Here is a 24,014-nt window from a genome sequence, read left to right as displayed (position 1 = left end):
CTTGGAAAAATCTATATGGTAGGAACAAAAATAATATATATATATATATATATATATATATATGGGCTTCAACATTTCAATAAATCATTTAGAAGTTGCATTTCAATCATGTGAAATAGCAGTTTATTTTCCAAAGAGTTGATGGAAATAAGATTGAACCAATGTAGACACCAATGTAAAATGTAGACACCGACATGCCTCGAGTAGGCAACACATCGGAAGAACGTATACAACAGGTCAGAGGGAAAGACCTAAGAGTGTGGTAGACAGAATAAAAACAAGTGTTGTTCCAATCTAAGGAATTAAAATATAATTTCAAAATAATAATTCATGTCAATGAAACGTATTACAATCACATTCAAATCAAATTGTCTACCCTTCAAACTTCAAACCAATTTACAACATATTTATTACTGGCCAAGAAAGAGGCTGTTTTTTTTAAATAAAAAAAATGTCCAAATTGATCTTCAAACTTTGTGAGAAGGAAACCCTAAAATGCTGTTTGCTTTAAGAAATAGAAAACCCATCACAAATACATTGCCACAAACATTTCTTGAGCAAATAGTTTGAGTCAGCTATAGAGGTTTATCTAGCGTCGCTTAAGGCTGCAATATGTCACTTTTGGGGTAACCTGACCAAATTCACATAGAAATGCGTCATAGATCTGCCATTCTTATTGAAAGCAAGTCTAAGAAGCGGTAGATCTGTTCCATGTGTGCTCTCTCTATGCTTCCCGTTCCTAAGTTTTGTTTTTGCGTCAAACAGCTGAAAATACAATATTTTTAGTTATGGAAAAGATATTTCACAGCAGTTTAGATGGTAATATGATTCTCTACACTATACTCGCTTGTTTTGCCACAAACTCAAACTAGGGGAACTATTAGAATTTTAGCAACCAGCAAATGACGGAGCCATTTCTGCATAGTGCATCTTTAAACACACTTAGATATGCAAAGTAAAAATACAGCTCAACCAGGCAGTTTCTCAACCGACTCCCACCTTCTACCAAAAATATTCTAGAATGTTCTAGATGCGTTCCAGAACACAAAGTTTGCTGTGTCTTCTTCATCACAGACAATGCTACTGGCTTTCAGTCCTTCAGTTGATAGGGCCACTTCTGTCAGCCTGGGTAGGCATCCAGGGATTGTCAGTATTTACAGGAGGCAGGGGCAGCACTCTCCCAGTAGATTTCGGAGTTACAATCAACGTAGCCAAAGGCTTGTTAGCCATCTCTGGCAGGCCTGTGTTGGCAGTAGCGCCTCTAACCGTGTTTAAAACAGCCCCATCAGGACTCACTAGTAGCTTGGTGGTGGGGCTGGTTGTTTGCACTGCTAATGCAGGCACCTGTGAAGCTTACAAAGGGCGCTTGCCTAGGCCCAGTATCTGCTGCTGCCAAGGATTGGATAAAGCAATGGGCATGCGGATAGTCTCTGCCGACATCACCGTCCTGACAGGTTGAGCAGGTGTCATGATTACAGTGCTGTTGGATGGAGGCACAGTTGCCACAGGAGATGTTTTGCTACCGAAGGCACCCCCAAGGAGCGGTACAGTCACCACAGGTAGAGACTGCATCCTGGAGAAGGTGCTCCCTATCGGCGGAACAGCTACCGTCGGTAGGACCTGCGTCCGTGTGGAGACCGCTCCCATAGGTTGCATGAATGACGTTAACTGCTGTGTTGTGAGTGGTGCGTAGTTGATCCCAAGTCCTGTGTTCAAAGGGAGCTGCTTTGATGGGCTCTGTAGAACTTCTGCTGTTTGAGCTGGGCTGGGACTTGCTGGCACGGAGGAGAGTGACAAGCTGCCCATCCCTTCCGGTTGAGTTAAAGATGGAGCTGCCACCACATTAGCTAGGCCAGTGAGTATGGTGGCCGGAGCAGGGAGCCGGTGTAAAACTGGTGGAGAACAGTTGGTGGTGGTGCTGGTGACCGATAGTGGAGCTCGAATCTCCATCGTCTGGCGAGGGACAGTGAAAGAAACTGGGAAAGAGGGTCCAACTTTCTCAGCGGACGGCGCTGCCAGGGTTAGTGATCTAAGTGCTGCTTGTTGAGGCTGGTGCGTCATTCTGGGGCCATGTGCAGGCGTGGCTAACCCAGGTAACGTTGGCCCTCGTGGGACACCGGTCGTTGGGCTCGCTCCCCTGGGACTAGGAGCTGCCACAGGCACTGCAGGGCTGGATATTATGAGGACATGCTGGCCAGGCCCAAGGCCTTGAGGGGGAACAACAAAACGGGTGTTGTTGAGCAGAATCTGTGTGCCGCCTGCAAGCGGTGCAGGGGTGTTAATGACAATCTTCTGTTGCACAGTTGTAGTGGTGGTGCTGGTGACAGGATTGGTATTACCAGCCGGCCGCACTGGAGTGGACTGATGAGTGGATCTAGTGGCAATTGGAGACTGTGGAGTACTTATTTGAGGAGGTGTGGTGACCCCGCTTACACAGTGAGAGTGGTGAGACTGAGAAACCTGGGCCGATGGTATGAGAGGGGATGTTTTGACAAGGCCTAGCGGTGTAGTGACCGGCACTGGTAGTTGTGGTTTGCTGGTGATTAAACCTCTGATTATCGAAGACCGTGGTTGCCCAGTTACCTTGCTTAGATTGGGGATCACAGAGGACGAAGGGATGCCTTGTATTTGAGATCCAGTCAGGCGTGTGGAAGAGGGCAAATGTGCAGTGCTAGTGATAAGGTGAGACGACGTGGTTGTAAGAAGTGCTGCCTGTGTGCCAGACACAGATGTACATTTTAAAGTAGATTGTGCAAGTGCACTTGCCTGTTGTGGAAGCAGATTGATGCGCTGGACCTTATTCAAGGCTCCGAAGTTTGCACTGCTGATAGCTTGACGAAAGTTGAGTCCGATCTTCATTGCTTCATTGGGTATTGACGTGGCCAGGGATTGTGCCCCAGACACTGAAACCTGTCTTGAAATGCTACATGTTGCGTGGGATGCCTGGGCTGGTGATTGGCTGATGAACATCAACCTTTGCCCTGGAAGAGCGGAGGGAGCTGTAGTGGAAGGGACTTTGGTTGCAGCCATAGATGTGATGTTGGACGAGGGAGAGACCAGGATGAACTTAGTGAATGGGGACCTCTCATCTGGACATACCCTTTTCAAAACAGGTTTAGTGACAACCTGGACAAGAGACGTCTGGGTGGCGCCTGCTGGGTTACCAGGTACAGTGATGATGCTTTTAGGTAGCTGTGAGTTCACAGCAACTGTAGATGAGACGTTGCAGCCCTGGTTTACAGCAACGGTAACAGCAGAGCCCGCTGTCTGACCTGTGGCCTGAATGCCAGCAGTGATCGAAGACTGGCGTGCAGTTGTTGAACTCGTGACAGTTGAAGGCCGTAATGGTGACGGTCCTAATTGTGCCCGGGCTACAGTCGCGCTTTTGGCCACTGGGACCGTGGGGGCAGCAGGTGGAGAGGTCTTGGACACCAGGAAGGCTTTGAACTGTGGAGAGATGATGACGGGACTGGCAGGTAACAAACCAGATGTACTCTGATCGGACGTCTGCACCTTGACTACTCCAGTGTTGCCCCCCCTAGTGGTGACTAGGATGGACTGCGAGTCCCTTATACACACGGTCTTCAGCTCTTGTTTAGGGTCCAGAGGTTTACTGGGATCAGTAAAAGCTGTACTAGTGGGGTTGGATGGTGATCTATTTGGTATAACATTTTGGGTAGTGCTACTCACTTTCGGACCAGGGAGTTGGACAACCTTGTAGCATGTTGTAAGAGAGGTTGTCTGCAACCTAGGGGAGATGGTAGGAGAGGATGTACCTCCCTTTAGCGGTGCCACTTGTTGTATGGGGATCCGGTTGTCATGACTTTGCGGCATGGTGAATCCAGAGCTTTGTGACAGTGGAGTGGGCGCTTTGGAGGCTGGGACCTGGATTGTCCTTGGTTGCTGGGGGTGACTCTGACCCTCTGACTTTTGAATGAGCAAGTTCGAAGGAAGGATGACCACTTGCTGCATTAGCTTATCCCTCGTTTTCTGGTCCAGAATTGGCTGCACTGCGATTTCCATAGGGCTTCCAGCTTTCCTGACCAGACCCATGCCCTCGGGCATCTTGTAGACAACCTGTACGGGGGTCTTTGGTATGGGCGTGGTATGGGACATCTGTGTGTGTTTAGGTGTGGGTGTTGTTGGTTGCGGTAACTGTTGAGAGCTTTGTGGTAAAGAATATTTAAGTTTGGTAGCTTGCAGGGAAGAAGCACAGGCTAAGCTATGAGCCTGACCAACATGGCTGATAACACCTGGCTGATGATTAATTAAAGTAACTTTATCACCAACACTCTTGGCCAGCAGGGTATTTAGCTGAATGGGTTTGTGAGTCCTTTGGACACCAGCCACCGGAGTAGTTATAACCACTGGGCTTGTTTCTCCAACCTGCTGTCCTGCTGGATTCGCTTCCCTGGATCTGTTTTCCACTTCAGCTTCAGGGGAAGTCGTCAGTTCGTCACTGTTCATCCTGCCTCTCTTAATGAGGCTTGAGTTCTCATCTAAATCACTCTGCAGACGCTTCAAGCCCCGAGTGGAAGGCCTGTGCTCGTTCAAGGTCAACATCTCTTGTCTGGTTACCACAGTGAAGCTGCCTCTCAATGCCTCTGTTCCAAACTGCCCTGAGTCCTCTGGAAAAAAAGAGAGACATTCAATGTATGTCAACTTGCACTGACAATGATTTTACTGATTTTATTTTACCTTTATTTAACTAGGCAAGTCAGTTAAGAACAAATTCTTATTTACAATGACGGCCTAGATTTGTACCTTGTCAGCTCGGGGGTTTGAACTTGCAACCTTCCGGTTACTAGTCCAACGCTCTAACCACTAGGCTACCCTGATACAAATCGTTTTGTGATTTCAATGCAATTTATAATAAATAGCCTACACATTATATGCTTTTCCATAATGTCTTACTGCACTTCACCCACAAATAAAACACAAGTTACCTTCCGCCCACAGGATCCTCTGAACAGTCTGATCCTGCTGTTCCTCCTCTTCAGTCAGTCTGGTGTTTTCAGTGAACGAGGTGCTTCTATCCACATCCTCTCTGACAAAGTTGTCATAGTCAGGGTGCTTTTTGAAGTCGTCAAAATCCTTTTTCAAACGTAGCCTGTGGGGAAAGATTACGTCAAAATTAAAAATAAAAGCCATCGAGGAGTCAATGATGTGTTATGCTAGACGTGTTTTGTAAACATAGTTTTCTGATATTATAACCGCTTTCAGGCGAGTGGTGATACCTGTTCCTATGGAAAGCCTTGACCAGTTTGGGTTCCCATGGGGAGAGCTCGTTGAGCAGCCGTATGAGAGTGATGTGCAGATCTTTCACGGCTTCTTTCCTGAAGCACCACCTTCCCTGTAAAAACAAACAAAAACACACAACATCAAGAATTTTAAAAAGCCCAATGGTTGAGAGCACATACCGTATTCTCTATTCTCCCTCTCATAGTAGACAATCCATATCTATAAACTCAGCAAAAAAAAGAAAGTCCTCTCACGGTCAACTGCGTTTATTTTCAGCAAACTTAACATGTATAAATATTTGTATCAACATAAGATTCAACAACTGAGACATAAACTGAACAAGTCCCACAGACATGTGACTAACAGAAATGGAATAATGTGTCCCTGAACAAGGGGAGGTCAAAATCAAAAGTAATAGTCAGTATCTGGTGTGGCCACCAGCTGCATTAAGTACAGCAGTACATCTCCTCCTCATGGACTGCACCAGATTTGCCAGGAATTGCTGTGAGACATTACCCCACTCTTTCACCAAGGCATCTGCAAGTTCCCAGGCATTTCTGGGGGGAACGGCCCTAGCCCTCACCCTCCGATCCAACAGGTCCCAGACGTGCTCAATGGGATTGAGATCCGAACTCTTCGCTGGCCATGGCAGAACACTGACATTCCTGTCTTGCAGGAAATCACGCACACAATGAGCAGTATGGCTGGTGGCATTGTCATGCTGGAGGGTCATGTCAGGATGAGCCTGCAGGAAGGGTACCACATGAGGGAGGATGATTTCTTCCCTGTAACGCACAGCGTTGAGATTGCCTGCAATCCTAGCCACCGTGCTTCTACACCTGCATTGCTTGCTGTTTGGGGTTTTAGGCTGGGTTTCTGTACAGCACTTTGAGATATCAGCTGATGTACGAAGGGCTATATAAATAAATTTGATTTGAATGATAACAAGCTCAATCCGATGATGCTGTGACACCACCCCAGACCATGACGGACACTCCACCTGTCCCGCAGGTGTGATGTTCGGATGTACCGATTCTGTGCAGGTGCTGTTACACATGGTCTGCCACTGCGAGGACGATCAGCTGTCCATCCCGTCTCCCTGTAGCGCTGTCTTAGGCGTCTCACAGTACGGACATTGCAATTTATTGCCCTGGCCACATCTGCAGTCCTCATGCCTCCTTGCAGCAAGCCTTCACGCAGATGAGCAGGGACCCTGGGTAACTTTCTTTTGGTGTTTTTCAGAGTCAGTAGCAAGGCATCTTTAGTGTCCTAAGTTTTCATAACTGCGACCTTAATTGCCTACCGTCTGTAAGCTGTTAGTGTCTTAACGACTGTCCACAGGTGCATGTTCATGAATTCTTTATGGTTCATTGAACAAGCATGGGAAACCGTGTTTAAACCCATTACAACAAGCATGGGAAACCGTGTTTAAACCCATTACAATAAGCATGGGAAACAGTGTTTAAACCCATTACAATAAGCATGGGAAACAGTGTTTACACCCTTTACAATGAAGATCTGTGAAGTTATTTAGATTTTTACGTATTATCTTTGAAAGACAGGGCCCTGAAAAAGGGACGTTTCTTTTTTTTGCTGAGTTTATATATACATACACACACACCACTGTATTTTGTATTCTCCCTCTCATAGTAGACAATCCATATATATACACACCACCGTTCAAAAGTTTGGAATCACTTAGAAATGTCTTTGTTTTTTGTCCATTAAAATAACATAGATCAGAAATACAGTGTAGACCTTGATTATGTTATAAATGACTATTTTAGCAGTAAACAACATATTTTTTATGGAATACAGAGGCCCTTATCAGCAAACATCACTCCTGTGTTCCAATGGCACATTGTGTTAGCTAATACAAGTTTATCATTTTAAAAGGCTAATTGATCATTGAAAACCCTTTTGCAATTATGTTAGCACAGCAGAAAACTGTTGTTCTGATTAAAGCAGCAATAAAACTGTCCTTCTTTAGACTACGTGAGTATCCGGAGCATCAGCATTTGTGGGTTCGAATACAGGCTCAAAATGGCAACAAACAAAGAACTTATTTCTGAAACTCGTCAGTCTATTCCTGTTCTGGGATATGAAGGCTAGTCCATGTGAGAAATTGCCAAGAAACTGAAGGTCTTGTACAACGCTGTTTACTACTCCCTTCACAGAACAGAGCAAACGGACTCTAACCAGAATAGAAGAGGAGTGGGAGGCCCCGGTGCACAAGTGAACAAGAGAACAAGTACAAGTGTCTAGTTTGAGAAACAGACGCCTCACAAGTCTTCAACTGGCAAATTCATTAAATAGTACCCGCAAAACACCAGTCTCAACGTCAAGAGGTGAAGAGGCGACTCCGGGATGCTGGCCTTCTAGGCAGAGTTCCTCTGTCCAGTGTCTGTGTTCTTTTGCCCATCTTAATCTTTTGTTAGCCAGTCTGAGATGTGGCTTTTTCTTTGAATCCCGGAGTCGCCTCTTAACTGTTGACGTTGAGACTGGTGTTTTACTATTTAATGAAGCTGCCAGTTGAGGACTTGTGAGGCATCTGTTTCCCATTATTTCTGAAGTTATTTTAATGGACAAAAAAAGTGTGATTTTATTTAAAAACAAGGACATTTCGAAGTGACCCCAAACTTTTGAAGTTTACATACACTTAGGTTGGAGTCATTATAACTAGTTTTTCAACCACTCCACAAATTTCATGTTAACTATAGTTTTGGCAAGTCGGTTAGGACATCTACTTTGTGCATGACAAGTCATTGTTCCAACAATTGTTTACAGACAGATTATTTCACTTATAATTCACTGTATCACAATTCCAGTGGGTCAGAAGTTTACATACACTAAGTTGACTGTACCTTTAAACAGCTTGGAAAATTCCAGAAAAGGATGTCATGGCTTTAGAAGCTTCTGGTAGGCTAATTGACATCATTTGAGTCAATTGGAGGTGTACCTGTGGATGTATTTCAAGGCCTACCTTCAAAATCAGTGCCTCTTTGCTTGACCCCATGGGAAAAACAAAAGAAATCAGCCAAGACCTCAGAAAATAATTGTAGATCTTCACAAGTCTGGTTCATCCTTGGGAGCAATTTCCAAACGCCTGAAGGTACAACGTTCATCTGTACAAACAATAGTATGCAAGTATAAACACCATGGGACCACGCAGCCATCATACCGCTCGGGAAGGAGACACGTACTGTCTCCTATCAATGAACGTACTTTGGTGCGAAAAGTGCAAATCAATCCCAGAACAACAGCAAAGGACCTTGTGAAGATTCTGGAGGAAACGGGTACAAAAGTATCTATATCCACAGTAAAACGAGTCCTATATCGACATAACCTAAAAGGCCGATAAGCAAGGAAGAAGCCACTGCTCCAAAACCGCCATTAAAAAAGCCAGACTAAGGTTTGCAACTGCACATGGGGACAAAGATGGTACTTTCTGGAGAAATGTCCTCTGGTCTCATGAAACAAAAATAGAACTGTTTGGCCATAATGACCATCGTTATGTTTGGAGGAAAAAGGGGGAGGCTTGCAAGCCAAAGAACACCATCCCAACCGTAAAGCATGGGGGTGGCAGCCTCATATTGTGGGGGTGCTTTGCTGCAGGAGGAACTGGTACACTTCACAAAATAGATGGCATCATGAGGTAGGAAAATGATGTGGATATATTGAAGCAACATCTTAAGACATCAGTCAGGAAGTTACAGCTTGGTCGCAAATGGGTCTTCCAAATGGACAATGACACAAAGCATACTTCCAAAGTTGTGGCAAAATGGCTTAAGGACAACAAAGTCAAGGTATTGGAGTGGCCATCACAAAGCCCTGACCTCAATCCTATAGAAAATTTGTGGGCAGAACTAAAGTGTGCGCAAGCAAGGAGGCCTACACACCTGACTCAGTTACACCAGCTCTGTCAGGAGAAATGGACCAAAATTCACCCAACTTATAGTGGGAAGCTTGTGAAAGGCTACCCGAAATGTTTGACCCACGTTAAACAATTTAAAGGCAATGCTACCAAATACTAATTGAGTATATGTAAACGTCTGACCCACTGGGAATGTGAAGAAAGATATAAAAGCTGAAATAAATCACTCTACTATTATTCTGACATTTCACATTCTTACAATAAAGTGGTGATCCTAACTGACCTAAGACAGGGAATTTTTACTAGAACTAAAATGTCAGGTATTGTGAAAAACCAAGTTCAAATGTATTTGGCTAAGGTGTATTGAACTTCTGACTTCAACTGTATATATATATATATATACACAGTGCCTTGCGAAAGTATTCGGCCCCCTTGAACTTTGCGACCTTTTGCCACATTTCAGGCTTCAAACATAAAGATATAAAACTGTATTTTTTTGTGAAGAATCAACAACAAGTGGGACACAATCATGAAGTGGAACGACATTTATTGGATATTTCGAACTTTTTTAACAAATCAAAAACTGAAAAATTGGGCGTGCAAAATTATTCAGCCCCTTTACTTTCAGTGCAGCAAACTCTCTCCAGAAGTTCAGTGAGGATCTCTAAATGATCCAATGTTGACCTAAATGACTAATGATGATAAATACAATCCACCTGTGTGTAATCAAGTCTCCGTATAAATGCACCTGCACTGTGATAGTCTCAGAGGTCCGTTAAAAGCGCAGAGAGAATCATGAAGAACAAGGAACACACCAGGCAGGTCCGGGATACTGTTGTGAAGAAGTTTAAAGCCGGATTTGGATACAAAAATATTTCCCAAGCTTTAAACATCCCAAGGAGCACTGTGCAAGCGATAATATTGAAATGGAAGGAGTATCAAACCACTGCAAATCTACCAAGACCTGGCCGTCCCTCTAAACTTTCAGCTCATACAAGGAGAAGACTGATCAGAGATGCAGCCAAGAGGCCCATGATCACTCTGGATGAACTGCAGAGATCTACAGCTGAGGTGGGACTCTGTCCATAGGACAACAATCAGTCGTATATTGCACAAATCTGGCCTTTATGGAAGAGTGGCAAGAAGAAAGCCATTTCTTAAAGATATCCATAAAAAGTGTTGTTTAAAGTTTGCCACAAGCCACCTGGGAGACACATCAAACATGTGGAAGAAGGTGCTCTGGTCAGATGAAACCAAAATTGAACTTTTTGGCAACAATGCAAAACGTTATGTTTGGCGTAAAAGCAACACAGCTGAACACACCATCCCCACTGTCAAACATGGTGGTGGCAGCATCATGGTTTGGGCCTGCTTTTCTTCAGCAGGGACAGGGAAGATGGTTAAAATTGATGGGAAGATGGATGGAGCCAAATACAGGACCATTCTGGAAGAAAACCTGATGGAGTCTGCAAAAGACCTGAGACTGGGACAGAGATTTGTCTTCCAACAAGACAATGATCCAAAACATAAAGCAAAATCTACAATGGAATGGTTCAAAAATAAACATATCCAGGTGTTAGAATGGCCAAGTCAAAGTCCAGACCTGAATCCAATCGAGAATCTGTGGAAAGAACTGAAAACTGCTATTCACAAATGCTCTCCATCCAACCTCACTGAGCTCGAGCTGTTTTGCAAGGAGGAATGGGAAAAAATTGTCAGTCTCTCGATGTGCAAAACTGATAGAGACATACCCCAAGTGACTTACAGCTGTAATCGCAGCAAAAGGTGGCGCTACAAAGTATTAATTTAAGGGGGCTGAATAATTTTGCACGCCCAATTTTTCAGTTTTTGATTTGTTAAAAAAGGTTGAAATATCCAATAAATGTCGTTCCACTTCATGATTGTGTCCCACTTGTTGTTGATTCTTCACAAAAAAATACAGTTTTATATCTTTATGTTTGAAGCCTGAAATGTGGCAAAAGGTCGCAAAGTTCAAGGTTGCTGAATACTTTCGCAAGGCACTGTATATATATATATATATAGACACACACACACGTGTTTCTGCATTCATTTTTTAAAAATCTGTATCGATGTAATCCTTCCATACTGTATGTAATAGTTATCTGTTTATAATGTATTTTTGATACAGCACAATCAAAATTCCTAAATAAAATGTATTTTATTACTTTACTAACAGATCTCTTTTTGGTGCTCTCCAGCTCATCCAGTTCATCCTCCGTCCTACTGATGAGTTCCCTCAGCTCCTCTAGACTGGTGCACACCAACTGAAGAGCGAGGGACAAATCAGCACTCATGGATTCAAATTGCATATCAATTCATATTCCATATTTTGCATCAAAAACAAACAAACTGTGGGGTTTACCCTGAATGCAGGTTGAACTGGGAGTTGAGGTTTCTTTTTTGAAGCCAGCTTCCTGGACTTAAGCTTTCTTCCTGCGAAGGGGAAGAAGATTATTCTATTGAGTAATTCAGACAAGGGGGGGGCAAAGCATTATAAACAAGATTACATCTCTTTAGGGCTGACCCAGTTTAGTCGACTGGTTGATTGTTTGGTCGACCGAGATTTCATTAGTCGAGCAGTTGCAACATACATTACATATAGTACCAGTCAAAAGTTGACACCTACTCATTCAAGAGCCTTTATTTGTACTATTTTCTACATTGTAGAATAATAGCGACGACATCAAAAATATGAAATAACACATGTAGTAACCAAAAAATAAAAAACTGTTAAACAAATATTTTATATTTGAGATTCCTCAAATAGCCACCCTTTGCACACTCTTGGCATTCTCTCAACCAGCTTGACCTGGAATGCTTTCCCAACAGTCTTGAAGGAGTTCCCACATATGCTGAGCAATTGTTGGCTCCTTTTCCTTCACTCTGCGGTCCAAGTCATCCCAAACCATCTCAATTGGGTTGAGGTCGGGTGATTGTGGAGGCCAGGTCATCTGATGCAGCATTCCATCACTCTCCTTCTTGGTCAAATAGCCCTTACACAGCCTGGAGGTGTGTTGGGTCATTGTCACGTTGAAAAACAAATGATAGTCCCACTAAGCCCAAACCAGATGGGATGGCGTATTGCTGCAGAATGTTGTGGAAGCCATGCTGGTTAAGTGTGCCTTTGAATTCTAAATAAATGACAGACAGTGTTAACAGCAAAGAACCCCCACACCCTAACACCTCCTCCTCCATGCTTTACGGTGGGAAATACACATGCAGATATCATCTGGTCACCCACACCGCATCTCACAAAGACATAGCAAAAATCTGAAATTTGGACACCTTTCCCTCAACATGATCAAGACAAAGGAGATGATTGTGGACAACAGGAACAGGAGGAATAAGCAGTACAGCCCAGTACATCACTGGTGCCAAGCCTCCTGCCATCCCGGACCTCTATACCAGGCGGTGTCAGAGGAAGGCCCTAAAAATTGTCAGACTCCAGCCACCCTAATAGACTGTTCTCCTTGCTACCGCACGGCAAGCGGTACAGGAGCGCCAAGTCTTGGTCCAAGAGGTTTCTAAACAGCTTCTACCCCCCAAGCCATAAGACTCCTGTACATCTAATCAAATGGCTACCCAGACTATTTGCATTGCCCCCCCCCCCCTTCTTCACTGCTGCTACTCTCTGTTATTATCTTTGCATAGTCACTTTAATAACTACCTACATGTACAATACCGGTACCCCTGTATATAGCCCTGATATTGTTATTTACTGCTGCTATTTAAATATTTGTTATTCTTATCTCTTACTTTTTGGGGGGTATTTTCTTAAATGCACTGTTGGTTAAGGGCTTGTAAGTACGCATTTCACTGTATTCAGCGCATGTGACAAATACAATTTGATTTGATTTATAAAAATGGTGTACAAGACAGCTGTCTGATTCACGCCTGTCTGAGTGGACTAATCCATTGTGGAGGCCTTGGTGATGGAACAGTCCATCACTAAAACGTGCTTATATACTGTAGGCTACTGTATCAATCGATCATTCATTCATTCATTAATTTGTTCAGGTCATCACACAGCATACGAGTCATTCATGATTTAAAATATAATCAAGCATTTTAGTTTTAAAATAAAATAAAGCGAGTCTGGAATAATTAGCTTAAATAATAAATAAACCAATCCATTTCGGGAAATTGCATTCACGAGTGAATGAGACTGTTTTTAGTCTTTTCTGTAATAAAGGCTTGACAAAAAAAACATTACAACAGACTCTGGTATGCTTATAATTTATTTAGTGTTGTTTAAACTGTTCCAAACAGTCAGAAAAGGTTTATTGTAATCTAACAGCATCTGTTTGGAAACATAATACGCAGACAAAGCTTGTTCCTTACCTTCTTTTTCTTCATCTCCAGTATTTAACAACTAGTCACATTTATTCCACACATCTGACTTCCCCTTTACTTCCTGAGAAACCAGTACACATTCCCCCATCTCCAGTTTGTCACATCCTCTGCATCCATTTTGCTGTTACGGTGTTCAGAGTTTGTTGTAACCAATTTATTGATGTGATTATGATATGCTATAGGTCAGGCCCTGTCGTTAACATGCATGAGATGCATACGTGTCACGTAGAGAGAGCAAAGGGGTTGAGGGAATAGGGAATGTTTTTCCTAAACAAATGAGGGATTTCTGTAACAAAACTTCTCAGTCAGAAATGTCTGTAATTATGTTACAGCTTCAGCAACACAGACAGCATGATAAACACTGTTGATGTTCTGTGGTGGTCGCTGCAACAGGGAGGAGAGAGAAACGGTTGCTCGTCACACAGTCACCCGCTGTCATGTTTTTTACCACAGTGCAGCAAGTCTGAGCCTGGCCAGGCACAATCAAATCAATTGCTGGTCGGACTCCCTCTAGTCATTTATGCGTCTTAATTATTTAATCAAACAGTGTGCATAAAGCATCAGACAAGCTCAGTGAATATAGTTGATTTGATTAACACACATAGGATGTGTCTAAATGGAAAAATACACATTTAAAAATCGATTGCTCGAAAGAACAGATGACTCTTGGTCGACCAAGATTTATTTTTGGGGGGTTGGGGACAGCCATACATCATCATTGAACAAGTACCAAGTCTCTCAGCTGTGATTTTACATAGGCCTAATTTAGCCTAACAAAACGTCAAATATTGATTTACAAGACAGTTATTCCTTTTCCTTACCCATTTTTCGTTTTTTCCTCTTGTCCTTTCTCTTGATGGTGGTCGCAGCTCTCCTGACAGTGGATTTAGCTGCCTTGGCCTTACAGAGTGGGCTCCTGTCTGATCTGCGCTGCCCACCTGCTGCACATAGTTCCCCCAATTCCCTCGCTTTCTTCCTTTTCATTTTCTTAGCCCGAATCCTGTCTATCCTATTCTCTGTCACGTTCACCTTGCGTGGGTGGCCAGCACCAGAGGGTGACGTTGTTGATTTCTTGTCTGTGGCACAATGGCAGCAATGGTTGTCCTGTGACTTTGTCCCCATTTCGGAGAAACATTTTGGACAACATCTTTGTCCCTCAGAGAGTTCGTTCCTGTCCACTTTAACACAGACATCAGTCAGTCTCATGGGTATAGTAACACCAGGCCTGCTGGTATATGTTGCCCTAGCAGGGCGAGCAGGGGACTTCCCTGTATAGCAGTGTTCCCCCACACTGAGACGCGGCTCACATGACCCTGATGATACGTCTGATCCCTCTTCCTGCTTCACCATTCGTCTATTAGGCCTATATTCCAATTCCTGTGGCTCTTCCTTCACACTCCCTCTGCCCACTAAGTCCTTGATAGTTGAAGAGGGCCCAGTTGAGCCAGTGAGTCTGTTCTGATTAGTAGGCTTACAGTCCTCCTCATCCTCCACTCCCCGTGTGTGAAATTGCCCAGTTCCACCCCTGCACATGTCCCCTTTAACCCTCCCACTACTCTGTCTGTCAGAACTAAGTTTCTCCTCTGACTCCTCCTCCATTGAAACCAGGTGCTCAGAGTCCTCTGATAGCCCCTCGTCAGGCTCCACCCTCTTCACCCAGACAGCTGGTAAGGGGAAGTCAGAGGGCATGCTGACACTCTGGCAGTAGATGCGTAGGTCCGCCCCGCAGAAATGCGGAAAGTGTATGTAGGCGTTCTCGTTCCCGTCGTAGCCCAGGATGGACTCTCGGCACTCGTGGATGGGTTGGCCCAGCACAGCGTCCTGTACGTCCTTCTGGGTCTCGTATACGTTGTCACACAGGCCTTTGAGCAGCCACACACGCTGAATGAAGGGTAAGAGATGGAAGGGGTTCTCCTCCAGGGGGCTAACCACCCCAACTGTCCTGAAGAACTGATGGGATAGGCCCAGCTGCTCAGCCATCCACCCCTGGTCCTCCGCCGTACCCATGGCATAGTACCAGCCTTGCACCCTCTGGCGGAGCTCGGACTCCCAGCGGCAGTAGGTGAGGGCTGGGCGACGGTGGAGCGTCCCGCTCCTCTGGGGCGGGCAAAGAAGTGAACTCATGATCTTGGAGAGGAAGATGCTGCAGCGAGGCATGAGGAGGCACCGCTCCAGCTCAAAGAACACTATCTCTGGGAGGTTGAGAGCTGCCTGGGCCAGGCAGAGGAAGTGGCCGATGGCAGGGAGTTCCCACATGGTCTTCAAGGGGGTCTGGGAGGCCTGGGAGAGAAGAGTGCACTCCCACTCCTCCACCTCCTTGGCTGAGGTCTCCTCCGCCTCCTTCTTATCTAGCTCCCGCTGCCTACAATCAGAAATGAAGGATGAGTTTATGAACCAGATGTCCTACTAAACACAAACAATCACAGCCATAGTCATAGACAGAATGAAAAATTATTTTAAATGTTTAATGTAATTATATTGTCACAGTTGTCAGGATTAAGCAGTCTATGGAATGTTCAAGTTTTATTCTGACCAAGGAGGAAGTGTGAACATAGAAAACCCTCAGGCACTGGAACATTCCATTCATATCTTACCTCTTCTCTTCCTTGACTCTCTGCTGCTCCTCCAGCCTGAGTGCCTGGACCATGATGGACTCATTTCCCCCCACTGTGATCATAGCCAGGCTGCGAGGCACTGTCCTCCGTCTGGTAGAGGTGCCTACGGGCCCCCTCTCATCCTCTGTCCCCAAACGACCCTTGGAGGTCACTGCCAGAGTGGTCTTCTCTCGCAGCGTCCTGGTTGGGTAGGTGGATACAGACACAGCATCATAGGGCTAGTTAGGGTCCCAGTCATTTCATCAAGGGTCCTGGATGAAACAGACACTACTGATGTTTGAAAATGTTTTACTTTTAGTTACTACTACAACAGCAACTGAAGAAAGAATACATACCATTGAATGTGTGCATTTTAAATGTGGATGAATGAATGTACAATATGTAGGCTGTGTCATGAATACTTGAATATATATACACCATGCATTCGGAAAGTATTCAGATCCATTGACTATTTCCCACATTTTGTATTCAGACTCTTTGCTATGAGACTCGAAATCGAGCTTAGGTGCATCCTGTTTCCATTGATCAACCTTGAGATGTTTCTACAACTTGATTGGAGTCCACCTGTGGTAAATTCAATTCATTGGACATGATTTGGAAAGGCACACACCTGTCTATATAAGGTCCCACAGTTGACAGTGCACGTCTGAGCAAAAACCAAGCCATGAGGTCGAAGGAATTGTCCATAGAGCTCCGAGCCAGGATTTTGTCGAGGCACAGATCTGGGGAAGGGTACCAAAACATTTCAGCAGCATTAAAGGTCCTGATGAACACAGTGGCCTCCATCATTCTTAAATGGAAGAAGCTTGGAATCGTCAAGATTCTTCCTAGAGCTGGCCGCCCGGCCAAACTGAGCAATCGGGGGAGAAGGGCCTCGTTAGTCAGGTGACCAAGAACCCCATAGTCACTCTGACAGAGCTCCCGAGTTCCTCTGTGGAGATGGGACAACCATCTTTGCAGCACTAAGCCAATCAGGCCTTTACAGTAGTGGCCAGACAGAAACCTCTCCTCCGTAAGGCACCTAAAGGACTCTCGGGAACATGAGAAAAAATATTATTTGGTCTGATGAAACCAAGATTGAATTAATTGGCCTGAATGCCAAGCGTCACGCCTGGAGGAAACTTGGCACCATCCCTGGCAGCATCAGACTATGGGGATGTTTTTCAGCAGCATGGAGACTAGTCAGGATCCTTGATGAAAACCTGCTCCAGAACGCTCAGGATTTCAGGCAAGGGAAAAGGTTCACCTTCCAACAGGACAACGACCCTAAGCACACAGCCAAGACAACACAGGAGTGGTTACGGGACAAGTCTCTGAATGTCCTTGAGTGACCCAGCCAGAGCCCGGACTTGAACCCGATCAAACATCTCTGGAGAGACCTGAAAATAGCTGTGCAGCGACGCTCCCCATACAACCAGACAGAGTTTGAGAGGATCTGCAGAGAAGAACGGGAGAAACTCTACAAACACAGGTGTGCCAAGCTAGTAGCGTCATACCCAAGAAGATTCAAGGCTGTAATCGCTGCCAAAGGTGCTTCAACAACGTTCTGAGTAAAGGATCTGAATATTTATGTAAATGTGATATTTCAATTTGTTTTATTTTTTTAGACTGTATATTTGCACAAAAAAAAAACTAAAAACCCGGGACAATTTAATCCATTTTAGAATAAGACTAACATAACAAAATGTGGAAAAATTTAAGGTGTCTGAATAGTTTCTGAATGCACTGTAGGTGTATGTAAGGCTTACCTTGACAGCAGTGTCAACTTTTGCTCAAGCATTATTTCCAATTTCTGTGCCTGTTTAGAGATCCAGTGGTCGACCCCATGGTGCCTGTAGCAGTTCTCTAGCATTAGCCTGAAGTCCGCTACAAACTCTGTGATTGTTTCATACTCCCGGCTAACAAACTTCTCCTCCATCCTTCTGAAACACATGGACTTCTTGAGGTGACCCCTGACCCAGTCAGTGTGTTTTTCAAGGCCAATGGGGTGCAAGAAGGGAGTCATAATGCCTTTGTGCTTTTCCAGAAGAAAGCCATTAAATATCCTATAGGCCTGCTGTAACTCATAGCTAAGGTCTTCTTCAACTGTAACTGTGGTAGGTATGCAGACCTCTGACAATGACAGTTCGTTTGAGATTTCAGGCACCCCATCATGTCTTAGTGCAGGATTATTAGTAGAACTACTGTGGGAAAGAACATAAACATTCTCCAGGGAGGTTCCATTGCGGAGTCCTCCTTTGATGCTGCGTTCAGTGCTGTGCCATTTGGAGTCTAATGATGATACAATGTGAACATTCTGGTTCTGAGATCCTGAACCCAGTTCATTCTGACAGTCTCGGTTGAGAAAAAATAAATTACTATTGTGGCTGTCCTTCTTGTCAGACAAGTCTTGCTGCTCCCCTGTGTCGTTTTGTGGCACCTTGGGTGGGTTAAAGGTTTCAGTTTGCACTTTCATGTTGCTGGCTGCCCTATATTTCAATAGGAGGTAGCTAATTAACTACTAAAAAAACAGACTCTTTTAGTGGCTAACCTTGTTAGCTAACCAGCTGACCGCAACCTAACATTGGTAAGCTTTCTTGCCATCTTTTTAAAAAAAATGCACAATTGGCAGTGGATATATTATATCCTGTCAATTACGTTGAGTCATTTCTCGTTTTGACTCTTCAAAAACATTCACCGGCACGTGCAAGAATGAGTTGACGTTACAGTTCTACCTAGCCAGCCAGCTACCTAGCCATCCAAACAGTAGTTAGTCCTAGCTAGCCAGCTACCTAGCTAGCCAAACAGTAGTTAGTCCTAGCTAGCCAGCCAGCTACCTAGCTAGCCAAACATTAGTTAGTCCTAGCTAGCCAGCCAAACAGTAGTTAGTCCTAGCTAGCCAGCCAAACAGTAGTTAGTCCTAGCTAGCCAACTACCTAGCTAGCCAAACAGTAGCTAGTCCTAGCTAGCTACTTATGATTTAGTTAACTAGACAGCATTGTGAGATACGTTATGAACGTTCGTTTGACAGCGAACATTGTTATTTGTTCATAAAAGTATTAGGTTGGGCTTATTTAGCTAATCCAGCACAAACTAATAAACATTAGTTGACAAGAGACAACGTGAAGTTAAACATTTGCCATATAGCTATTACCTAGTCTAACTTTGTTTTGATAAATTATCTGATGGGGCTGGTAGTCTAGATTCGAAATATAGCTAGGTCAATTTACAAGGCCATTACTCATACCTCACATCAGCGCTTTAAGGTCGCGTCCGATACAAGCGGTACAAACTGCTAGTTAGCTAGCCAACTTGTTAGCTAGCAGCTAGTTAGCCGGTGTTGTACAGGCAGTGTGGCTGTGTCTCCTTCACAGCCTATCATTGAACTCATTGTTTCCAGTCAGAGGCCTGCGTCTGCAGTGTCCGATGCAATGTTTTCAGGGAACATTTTAGGCAACACAGCGATGAATCCTTGCTATGATGAGCCAACGAAACCAGTTTAGCTAGAAAGATAGATAGCTAAATGAGAAGATCCATCAATTCAGCAAGCTTGCTGGGAAGCTAGTTAGCCGGTTAGCTAACAATTAATGTAAGTTATCTAACTTCAACATTTTTTCAAATTAAACTAGCATAAATCTAGATAGAGAACTTTCTAACTCAACTGAACAGTCTACAAAGTTAGCCAGGTATCGAGTCCGTTCCACCAGACAGGCTATGCTAGCTAGCTAGCTAGCTAACTAAATATTCCCCGAACGACGTTTCTTTGCATCGTCCTGGGTGCGTGTAAGTGTACACCCTGCCTGACGTAGTCGCGTGGCACAGATTTTTTTATTGGGGTTTCATAATACTGAGAGAGGACTTATTTCCCTCTTGCAATATAATTACTTTACCAATGTTAACGAATTGTTCAGACAAAATGTTGATGCATTTTAGGCACATTTGTATACCCTAAGATTACAAGGAGAGATGATGAGCCTTGGCAAGCACACTTTGTAATTCCAACCTGTCCTCTTCAAGTTATTACCTGCCTTTTTAAGCAGGTACAGGTGAAAAGCATGTCAGATGTCAATTTTACCACCGGCAATTAATGTGAGACTGAGATGAGTCAGTCAAGTTCTGCCACCGAACAAGTCAGTTAACCCACTGTTCCTAGGCCGTCATTGAAAATAAGAATTTGTTCTTAACTGACTTGCCTAGTTAAATAAAGGTAAAATAAATTTTACAAAATAATAAAGAAGTTCATCACTGGCTACATATATATATATATATTCTTCTATGCTATAATGGCGGTCCGCAAACAAACGTTAAAGTTGCATGCTGCCACTTACTGTCATGGAGTGTGTGGTCAATCACGGTTTACAACATTAAGGCCACATTTCTACATCCTCCTACCTAACTCAGCAATTCTGAGAAAATAAAAAAGAGCCCTAAGACCCCCCCCATCCCATCCAACCTCAATGACCCTACACTTCATACTTTCCCTCTCTTCATCATACTTATAACAATATAACAACACATGTTCCACTGTTTCATCGACCATACACTCCCGACACAAACTTTTCACATGCTTGCCAACCAGATGTAATGACGAGTTCAATGTACAATGTCCTAGGTCAATCGAGCAAACACCACCTCTTCCTTCCTAATATGACATTTGAATCTTGGTCCACCGACCTTTCTTTGGAGAGTATATAAATGCCAGCCCTTGTGCTCAGAGTACCATCTCTTCTGCCACACATCTATCAATATGTCTCTGATCTTACATTTGGCCTCACCTCTACCCAGTGGAACATTAATATTAATTATATAGTGTTTTAAAGCTCTTTTGGCTATCTGGTCTACAATTTCATTCCCTTCCACACCCAAATAGGCTGGGACCCAGCACAATCTCACTACCACACCCAGTCTCAATTCTCCATAAGAACAGAACGCCTCCAATAGCAGGTCACTCCTATTAGATTTTCCAGATGATAAACTATTCAATACAGATAGAGAATCTGAGCATACTATAATTCTGACAGGTTGTATGTCCTCCACCCACTGGAGGGCAACTTCCAATATTATATTTTCTCTACCAAGGTTAGATCAACAACAGGATCTGGTAGTAACCCACAGAGGGGCCAACTTCCAACTCCACAAACCACTCAAGCTTTCCAACTTTCCAACCAAAACCACTGCCATGTCTATTCCCAACAGTCATCTAGAACTGTAGCAATGGGAAGGACAATCTCACAGCCAGTCAGCCTAACCCAATAAGCTAATGACAATTTTTTATGCCATATATCCAAAGGCATCTCACCTGCCTCCAGGTAGTATGGCACATGCAGATGTTGATTTAAATGCACCAATACATATCCTTAAAGCTATATACTAGATTCTGTCCTGCTTCTGAAGACAAGTCTCGCCACTGTTCCATAAACGATACACCGCAATCAATTGTCAGTATGCATATTTTTTTACTTTATTTAACCAGGCAAGTCAGTTAAGAACAAATTCTTATTTTCAATGACAGCCTAGTGGGTTAACTGCCTGTTCAGGGGCAGAATGACAGATTTGTACCTTGTCAGCTCGGGGATTCGAACTTGCAACCTTCCGGTTACTAGTCCAACGCTCTAACCACTAGGCTACCCTGCCGCCCCATATAACACGAACGTCTAGCAACCCAAAGGTTGCAATATCAAATCTCATCATGGACAACTTTAGCATTTTAGCTAATTAGTAACTTTTCAACTACTTACTACCTTTTATCTACTTTGCAACTACTTAGCATGTTAGCTAACCCTTCTCCTAACCCTAACTTTAACCTTTTTAGCTAATCCTGCAACTAACCTTCACCTTTCTCTATGGTCTCTATGGTCCTCCGCCCCCCCTCAGAGAGGACATGAACACGGCAGAAATGTCTAGAGTGACAGGAAACTAGTTGTACAACTGGAGAAAAACATTCTCAGCCTCATTGCAAAATGTGTAGAATAGCATGAGATTACCTAGAAAATGTCACATTTTCCTCTCTGCCCCATGGCAATATGTGTAGAATTGCAGGAAATGTACTTTAAACAGCAACATCTTCTCTCAGCCTCCTCGAAAAAATGTGTAGAATAGCATGAGATTGGCTATAAAACTGCACATATTCTCTTTGGCCCATGGCAAAATGTGTAGAATTGCAGGAAATGTACTTTAAACAGCAACATCTTCTCTCAGCCTCCTCGAAAAAATTTGTAGAATAGCATGAGATTGGCTATAAAACTGCACATATTCTCTTTGGCCCATGGCAAAATGTGTAGAATTGTAGGAAGTTAGCAGTTTCCCAAAAAATGTAATAATTATTTGGTGTTGGGGGGGGCTTGCTCAGACCTTGCGGGGCTCCCTTGAAACTACAGCATGCCACTTAGATTAATCAGTTTATATAGGTTAGTGCTAGTTGACATCTGTAGAAGACCTACATACATGCACTACACTGCAGGCTACTGTTCAGTATTCAGAGGCTCAATAACTTTTCCAAATTCAATTTCATGCAGTCTATGGTTCAACCACTAGATGTCGATAGAGACCCACAGTAGTAGTAGAGCAGAGCTCAATCAATAGGTCTTTGGTCCAATTTATTCCAGGCAGGTTCCACTTCCAGTTTTGATGATACAAGACAGGTACTGTTGGCCACACCCACTAATTGCCAACACCTGATGCCAATTGTTTTATTTTAATTTAATTTAACATTTATTTAACTAGGAAAGTCAGTTAAGAACAAATTCCTATTTACAATGACGGCCTACCCCGGTTGTTAACAGTTTAGGTACAGTATTGCATTGAGAGAGCAAGTGTTAAGAGGATCAATTGTTGTCCATCTTATTGAGTATGGGCTGCTTTTTTTTCTCCCGTAAAAAAAAAAAAAACACATCTTCCCCCAACAGATACACAGATGACGCAATCTCTATTGCATTCTACACTGCCCTCTCCCACCTGGACAAGAGGAACACCTATGTGAGAATGCTGTTTTGGTATTTTATTAGGATCTCCATTAGCTGTTGCAAAAGCAGCAGCTACTCTTCCTGGGGTCCACACAAAACATGACATAATACAGAACATTCATAGAAAAGAACAGCTCAAGGACAGAACTGCATCCATGTTTTCTTAAAGGCACACGTAGCCTACATATCAATACATACACACAAACTATCTAGATCAAATAGGAGAGCGGCGTTGTGCTATGAGGTATTGCTTTATCTTTTTTTTTTGAAAGCAGGTTTACTGTTTATTTGAACAATATGAGTTGGAACAGAGCTTAAAGTTCCTCGGTGTCCACATCATTAAGGAATTAACATGGGCCACACACCAACACATGAAGAAGGCATGATAATGCCTCTCCCCTCTCAGGAGGCTGAAAATATTTGGCATAGGCCCTCACATCCTCAGTTCTACAGCTGCACCATTGAGAGCATCTTGACTGGCTGCATCGCCGCTTGGTATGTCAACTGCTTGGCATCTGACCGCAAGCTGCTACAAAGGGTAGTGCGTAAAACCCAGTAAATCACTGGGGCCCAAGCTCCGTGCCATCCAGGACCTCTAAACTGTACCAGACAGTGTCAGAGGAAGGCCCTAAAAATTGTCAAAGACCCCAGCCACCCTAGTCATAGACTGTTCTCTCTGCTATTGCATGCAAGCGGTACCGATGCACCAAAGCTGGCACGAACAGGACCCTGAACAGCTACTACCCTCAAGCCATAAGACTGCTAGTTAGTTAAACAAATACAGTGCATTCAGAAAGTATTCAGACCTTTTGACTTTTTCCACAATGTTACATTACAGCTTTATTCTAAAATTGATTTTTTTTTAAATGTATTCTCATCTACACATAATACCCCATAAAGACAAAACAAAAAGTTTATACATTTTTGTACATGTCTTCAAACATTACATTTATTCAGACCCTTTACTCA

The 24,014-nt window shown here is 43.6% G+C and overlaps 1 protein-coding gene across 1 annotated transcript; it reads right to left on the bottom strand.

The window, feature by feature from the left end:
* Positions 1-106: 106 nt before the first annotated feature.
* Positions 107-19,868, bottom strand: LOC139422723 (uncharacterized bromodomain-containing protein 10-like). Its single transcript, XM_071174030.1, has 8 exons — positions 17,853-19,868; positions 16,084-16,284; positions 14,311-15,851; positions 11,499-11,569; positions 11,311-11,400; positions 5,238-5,353; positions 4,947-5,110; positions 107-4,628 (listed from the first exon to the last, which is right to left on the bottom strand). Exons 1-8 carry the CDS (start codon positions 18,557-18,559, stop codon positions 1,354-1,356), a joined length of 6,165 nt encoding a protein of 2,054 aa, XP_071030131.1. The 5' UTR covers positions 18,560-19,868; the 3' UTR covers positions 107-1,353.
* Between the last annotated feature and the right edge of the window lie 4,146 nt (positions 19,869-24,014).

This window comes from Oncorhynchus clarkii, chromosome 12 (genome assembly GCF_045791955.1).
Source record: "Oncorhynchus clarkii lewisi isolate Uvic-CL-2024 chromosome 12, UVic_Ocla_1.0, whole genome shotgun sequence".
Taxonomy (NCBI): Eukaryota; Metazoa; Chordata; class Actinopteri; order Salmoniformes; family Salmonidae; genus Oncorhynchus; species Oncorhynchus clarkii.
Note: the sequence above shows the minus strand (reverse complement) of the source record. Positions and strands in the feature narration are given on the sequence as shown.